Source organism: Sceloporus occidentalis, unplaced genomic scaffold, assembly GCF_023333645.1.
Source record: "Sceloporus occidentalis isolate IW3139 unplaced genomic scaffold, rSceOcc1.0.p SCAF_47, whole genome shotgun sequence".
In the NCBI taxonomy this organism is placed as follows: domain Eukaryota; kingdom Metazoa; phylum Chordata; class Lepidosauria; order Squamata; family Phrynosomatidae; genus Sceloporus; species Sceloporus occidentalis.
In genome coordinates this window covers 2938951-2946911 of record NW_028317027.1, presented here as the reverse complement: position 1 = coordinate 2946911, position 7961 = coordinate 2938951, and the positions used below count along the sequence as shown (strand labels likewise).

General features: G+C 38.5%; 1 protein-coding gene across 1 annotated transcript; it reads right to left on the bottom strand.

The window, feature by feature from the left end:
• Window positions 1-1045: 1045 nt before the first annotated feature.
• Window positions 1046-2988, bottom strand: LOC149289211 (endoplasmic reticulum membrane adapter protein XK-like). Its single transcript, XM_089490872.1, has 3 exons — window positions 2744-2988; window positions 1584-1846; window positions 1046-1161 (listed from the first exon to the last, which is right to left on the bottom strand). The coding sequence occupies exons 1-3, from the start codon at window positions 2986-2988 to the stop codon at window positions 1046-1048; spliced, it is 624 nt and encodes a 207-aa protein (XP_089346998.1).
• Between the last annotated feature and the right edge of the window lie 4973 nt (window positions 2989-7961).

Here is a 7961-nt window from a genome sequence, read left to right as displayed (position 1 = left end):
CGTTAACCTTGCATACTCACAATGAGTTTCAGGAGTTTTAATAACTAAAATAACTAATATATATATTTAAATATATAGTAGATTTGACTCCCAAAACCCTGGGCTCTGGGATAAAAAAAAAAACCCTGAGAGCTATGCTTCAATACTTACAGAAACAACTACTGTTGATGGAGAATGGACAGAGGTCCCTATTTAGCTTTGTTACCTAGTTTGATGTCTGTCAAAGTAACAAGTAGCTGGCATATAGCCGCCTATCTGCTAGCAACTACCAGTTTGCAGCTTGTAATTATATAAAACAGTTGGTAGCTACAGGCAGTCCATCCTGAATGTAGTTCACCAAGTGCATTCAGTTTTCATTTAATAATAAAGCTTTTAGAATAAAAAACAAACAAACAAAAAAACACTTTCATTCTTAATATTGCCATTCAGAACACTTTATTTAGGGAAGACACAGATGTGGTATATTAGTTTTCTTGTGTCCTTATATATCCCCTAATGCTCTCTGCATTCTGTCCATTTTGTCGGCTTCTGCTTCGAGAGTCTGTAGTAGAGTAGCTTCCCAATGAACACAGATCAACTCCTTTGCATTGATGTAAATCTCATCTTGTCAGTTCTAAGGCTCACAGACCTCAGAGCCATGTTCATTTGTTGGGGCTCTTGAAGGTTTGCACATACAACAAAGACTCTTTAAGCCTGACGTCAGGCCACCTACAAAACTAGATGTGAAAAGCGTCCTGCAAGGGTGCAAGAACTGATAAAAAATCAGCATGAAGAGCATCGATATGGTATAACCCACCAGGAGCAGTGCGACCAAAAAAGAGCTACCTATGAGCGAGTAAACATCTGTTTGATAGATGTACCATAAGAAAATCAGGACAGTGTTTTCAATATGTCTGAGCATATAATACATGGTGATGCGACACCAATTGTTTGATTTGGTAATCAGGTCGGGCTCACTGAGCTCGACCTGAATCGGACACCAGCAGAAAATGCTCGTCACAGAGTACAGGATGTTTAGTACAGCACGCTCAGTAGCAGTCCTGTCCTAGGCAGCTGGTCGAAAGGTGAAATCATAGTCCTCGTAATGAATTCGAATGGCCAGGATGTTGCACTGTAACGCTCCATACGTAACGGACAGCAGAGAGATACTCATAAGCATGCCTGAAGAAAATCAGAAAAGGAAAGGACAATTCCAATTAGTAAACATTAAGACAAATGGCACTTGATTGACAGTTTGATAAATGTATGTGTAAATGATATGCATTTATGAAGAAAAAATATAGTCCTTAATCACTGGGGCATTTCTGCACTTACAATTTGTGTGTGACTAGATTTCTTTATGCAGCAAATAACGTATCCTAAATTACTAGTTAAAGCTACGAAGACATTTTTTTAAATATCCATTTTCAAGCACTCTTAATTGTTTGTCCTGTTCTCCAACAATTTACTCTCTACTGAAAATCTATCAAATGTCGTTTTTTTCTTTCATTCTTGCATCAAAGTTCTTTTTTAATGACTGCAAAAATATGTATTCATTCCACATTCTATATTGACAAAGAAACGACAAAGAAATGTTGTCTTACATCTGCATAGGCTTATATGCTGTTGTGAGATGGAAATATACAGCTGTAGTATCAGTTGAGGTGCTGACCCAAGGAAAGCTTGGATGAAGGAGGCCCAGCGGAAAGCAGAACTGTGTTTGGACAGCAGCATATCGACGCGACCAACCTCCTGTTCCACCTCAACACAACATCCATCTTCAGACAGCTGCTTCCTCTTAATGAGGGTGTTGTATGGATCCTCTGATTTTCCATTAATGAAGTAAAGGCGGAGAACTTGCACACACCTGCAAAGTATAGGAAGAAATAGGGTTCACTCATTATTAACACTGGACAGAACATTACAGCCACATGGGGTGAGGTTCCATTCAACACAATGAAAACTATTACTGCCCTGCATCATTAGATAAATGCTTTCACCCAAACCTGACCCAAAACATCGCGCCTTCTATTCATCTCCCCAGCCCCCTGCATATCTCCTGTTCAAATATAATCTGGCCAAGAAGCACACATAAAACCATAAACTCAATAGTGACTGAGATTTTAGATTCAACTCAAACTCTATATATTTAAATGATATCTCGGTATGTATCACTTTTCTACAAAACACAATCATTCCCTTCAAAATATCTCCTGTTCCCACTCTTTGTACTATCAAAGTTACAAATATCAAATGGAACGCCTTTTACCCATCTAAAATGAGAACACGTTTGTTGTCCGGGTTTAGTGGGAGGGAGTCAGTGAAAATTCAATACATTTTCAAGGGGCCTAAAACCTATGTACTCTGACGGCACATGAAACCATGTAACATTAAGTTGCAACGGATCACATTGTGATAACTTGTAAGCAGATGCCATATACAAAATCTGTGACAGTTGTATTTGATTGCTTTATTCATCTATTGGTTCCTAATTGCTCACAAGAGCAGACCATCTTTTCCTTCTGTAGAAATATGCTTTAATCCGTGTTATTGGTGATTTCATTCCAAATGGTCTTTGTGAAATATTTTGTCTATCCCTTATTGTAACAGCGCTATGGAATCTGCTGGCACTATATAAATAAATGGCATGGAATCATCAGCGGGTTTCATTTCTTTTACAATAGACACTGTGCCATGTACCTAAAGCACTGGCTCACTGATGTGGTATCTATCTAAATACAGGGCACCTTCCCTCCTCACTCACCTGAACAGAGGTCCCAGCTGCAGGAGATGAAACAGATGTTCCAGGGATCTGTCATCAAAGAATTCCATGTGGAAGCAGACAAAACAGATCTGTACCAGAAGGCAGGGCAGAACACAGAATAGGAGGGTCAAGTACAACCAAATTCTGTGCACTGCAGTGCTGTATGTGCTGCTCAAGTACAGGCCTAAGATTGTCTCTGCTACATATAGAGACAGAGAAATCAAAATTGAGCGAGGGAATTTCATGGTCGCTCAGTTTGAGTGCGGACACTCAGAAACACCGTGTAGCGAACAGCTACTTTTGAGAAATAACAGCGTCAGGCAAGCAGAAGTGCACGAAACACTATCCAACCATCAACTGACCTAACCCAGCTGCTGCTGTCCCTATATCCTACAGTGACATCACAATCACTTGGTGATGTCATAATGCTGAGGATGTAACAGCTGGCTGTCAGCAGCATGTGTGATTTTAGCAGTTATTCAAATAGTTATATGTTTTTAACAAAGTGTACGATTGTATTATCTTTTGCCATTTTTGAAATAAAGCAGTTTACTTCAATGGAACACAGAGGTTTCTTACCTGTTGTAGTGCTTTTATTAAGAGCCAATGGAAGTGAATATAGCAGCCAACTGAAGGACTAGGCTGTCTTAATATAAGCAAGCAACAATAGGGAAAACATCGGAGAAATTTTAATTTTAAGATCATATAGATCATATGAAATATACAGATTTGATATATGTGATTTCTTATGTAGAAAACGAAACAAACATAGAAATACATACTAACGCTTGGTTGAATGAAGTCAGACCTAACAAAAAAGGCTTCTAGGCCATGGTGCCAGAAATAATAGGGCAGTTACGAGATCATCGATCTCACTAATGTTATCGAGTGAAAACATGTATTACTAAAAATGTTTTTGTTTAACTTCTGAATTCATTATCAAAATTTTCAATGTTTTAGGTGGAATAACACCAAAATGTGGGTAACATGTTAAAAATTTATTTTTTAGAATTGTTAATATTAGTTGCTAGTAAATTGAAAGTATTAACGTAGTATACTTTTAAACGGACCAACAACAAATACAGTGAATTTTGTTTCATTCACTTAAAATCTTGTTTGACAATTAAAACAGGCACCCGTAAAGTCAACTAAACCCTTAAACTCCAGAATGAATTGCCCCAAAATATCCCATGCCACAGAATCAAGTAATTACAAGCATCAAGGGACCTGGGATCCAGACAAATGTGATTTCTCAATAAAATGAAGAAATAATTATATGTAATAAGTGGTTATTTTCTTGAAATCAAGTAATTTATGTGGTAGAAATCCTAAGAAACCATGTAGCATTTATTTAATAATAATAATAAACACAGCTAAATTGTGATGAATTGATGGTACTATAAAAATATCATCCACCTTGTATACTACTGTGGAATATTATCCCATATTTAGAGGATGCTCTTTATAAACTAAATGGGATTAAGGAGGATAGTAGTACAATGCACATTGCAAAATTAGGGCAGGACTGGGAATAGTGGCGACTCTAGAAACAATATAGGGGGGGGCACACAAGATACCACAGTCAAACTGGGGGGGCATTTATAATTTCCACCATTAAATCATACCACTGAAAAAACATATATAATGTGCTATGGAATGATACTTTTGTTATTGGACAATACAATACTTGATCATTGAACATGGGAAGCCTGAAGCCACAATTTAGTACGACTAATCCTTGAAATAAATATTATAGTGTAAACAACACAATACCTTATCTTTTCCACTACATGATTTCAGGGCCTTATATTAGACCCTGCTGCCGATATATATAAATATTAGATCCTGCTGCTGACATATATATATATATATATTAGCCCCTGCTGCCCATATATATTAATATTAGCCCCAGTTTCTGATATATATCTTGATATTAGTCCCTGCTGTTAATATATATATAAATATATATATAAATATTAGACCCTGCTGCCGATACCAGGTATAGATCAACACATTAACACACAAACCCAGCTTTGCATGTATAGATCAGTTGAAATTCACTTGTGATCTCAGCACTGAAGGTATATCAAATAAACAGAATCAGACATACAAATCCTGTATTTGCAGGTATACAATAATAATATATTAAACTTAGCATTGCAGGTATAGATCAAATAAATACATGGAAACAACATTGCAGGTATTAATCAACTGAACAAGACATACAAACTCTGTATTTGCAGGTATACATAAATAATGTATGGAAACATAGCATAGCTGATATGGATCTACAGAATAACAAACAAACCCAGCTTTGCAGGCACAGATCAATTGGAATTCACATAAAAACTCGGCATTAAAGGTATATTTAAAACCTCCTAAATTACAGGCATAGATCACAGGTTGCACACCCCAAAGTCAGCCCTGGCACCCTCACTGCCCACATAGAACCTGACCAGCACCCAGATAACACACATAAGATTTGCCATCTTTGTCCCCAAATAGCCCAGCGCAAGTCAACTTTGTCCCCAAACAGCCTAGCCTGTGCCATCTTTGTCCCATATACACCCTGCCTGTGCCATCTTGGTCCCCAAGGCTCAAACATCCTGCTAGTGCCATCTTTGCCCTTCCACAATTATACATCTATGATACACACAAACACATTAACTCATGCTCTCCCTCATTCAGACAATTCATCCACATATTAACTCATGCTCTCCCTCATTCAGACAATTCATCCACATATTAACTCATGCTCTCCCTCATTTAGACAACTCATCCACATATTAACTCATGCTCTCCCCCATTCAGACAACCCATGCTCTCCCTAATTCAGACAATTAATCCACATATTAACTCATGTTCTCCCTCATTCAGACAATTCATCCACATATTAACTCATGCTCTCCCTCATTCGGACAATTCATCCACACATTAACTCATGCTCTCCCTCATTCAGACAATTCATCCACGTATTAACTCATGCTCTCCCTCATTCAGACAATTCATCCACATATTAACTCATGCTCTCCCTCATTCAGACAATGCATCTCACTCATTCACACTTTACTTCAATTCAATATTCTAACTACCCTCTTTCTCACTATGTACCCCCACTCCCTCCGTTATCACTTTCTACCCCCACTCCCTCCCTTATCACTTTCTACCCCTTCTCCCTCCCTTATCTCTTTCTACCCCTTCTGCCTCCCTTATAACTTTCTAACCCCTCTCACTCCTCTTTCCCTACTCACTATCTACCCTCTCCCCCGTTGTAGTTCACTCACCTTTAAGTCCTGCGGCCGGAGAACGAGGCTTCCGTCTTCCTGCTCTGCCGCGGCGCGCGCTGCTTCACTGCTGGGCGCCGGATATAACGTCATATACCGGCGCTCAGCATGAAACACCGGCACCGCAACGGAGGTAGAGGCCTCGTGGAATATAGATTCTGTATGAAGACTCATTAAAGATTTTTTCAACATATTCTGAAGGGCCTGAAGCACCTCATCCGTTTGTGAGTGCAAACACAACATCATTTATTCCATTATAATTTATACTCTTTACACTATATATTTATTTTCTTCCCTTACATGTACCTGCGCCCCAACCATTTGCTTACATGTCAGCATCTAGCCTAACTATTTTTTTACTGCATTTTAAAGTGTATGTTAAAAACACAGTCTTATATAAGATACATATGAAACCGATCTTTGTCCCAAATAACTTGTCAGCACCCTAAACATCTTGTCTCTGATATGTGTGTCCCCTAACAGAGTGTGCCATCTTTGCCACCAGTTTGCTAGTCCCTCCAAACAGCCTACCTGTGCCATCTTTGCCCACAAACATTTATACACCAATGCAAAAAAACACTTACAAAGACATGCTCACACAAACACCTACAGAAGCACACATACACATTTATGCTCACATACACTTTCACATTGATGTTAACACTTATGTCACGACACTGTCACGACAGCCGTCACTAAACGAGCACTTAACACAGAAGTTCTTAAGCCCTGAGTCACCTAGCAAAGTGTAGGGCTCCAGCTAAGTGATGACCCAACAGTGAGGAGGCTCAGGTGTAGGCAGGTAGAGTAAAGGTAATCTGCAGGCTGAAATCACAGATGAGTGGCACAAAATGTCTAAGTATTTTAGTGTGTTAGTGTGTGTTAGCATGTTTGCATGTGTGCTAGTGTGAGTGCCTGTGCATTTGTGTTAATTTGAGTCTCTGAGTATATTAGTGTATGCATGTGTGGTAATGTTGAGTGTGGTAAGTGTGTGTGTGTTTGTTTGTTAGTGAGTGCCCCTCCCAAGGCCAGGCTCTGGATTAATGCTGCAACTAACGATTATTTTCATAATCGATTAGTTGGCTGATAATTTTTTCAATTAATCGATTAATCAGATAAAAAAACAAATATGCAAATGTTTCGTTTATTTAAGATAAAAACTTATAATTTACATTAAGATGTGTCATTAACACTTTTATCTCTATAACAATGGCATTTCTCTGTTCACCTTCTTATTTTACTGACATAATAATTAAAGCTACATTTTTAAGAACCCAAAACACATTATTTCTCAAAGTTTTACCAAAATAGCAAAAAAGTTTTACTAGTAAATATTAATTCATGTAAACTATTTTTTCATATTTCATAAAAACTGAGAAAAAATGCCTCTTGTTTATATTTTTGTATTTGCCAACCTGCCCCCCAGTTATGCACATTTCACCCTCAGCTTGCCACTCTGCCCCAGAAATGCCTTATACCTCCTATATGCTACTCTGCCCCATATATGCCTTATACCTCATATATGCCACTGTGCCCCCCTGATATGCCTTTTAGCTCCCTATATGTCACTCTGTCCCAATATGCCACTGTGTCCCAATATGCCTTATACCCCCCTATATGCCACTGTGCCCCCCCTGATATTCCTTATAGCTCCCTATATGTCACTGATATGCCACTCTGTCCCCTGATATGCCACTGTGCCCCTGATATGCCTTTAACCCCTATATGCCACTGAGATGCCACTGTGCCCCCTGATATGCCTTATACCCCCGATATGCCACTGTGCCCCACTGATATGCCTTATACCCCCAGATATGTCTTATGTATACCCCCCCGATATAAGAAAAACTGACAACGCTAAACTAGATATAAAAATATATGCTTTAATAAAGACAGACAAAAAATAATAGATAATACAGTTACACAATACAATA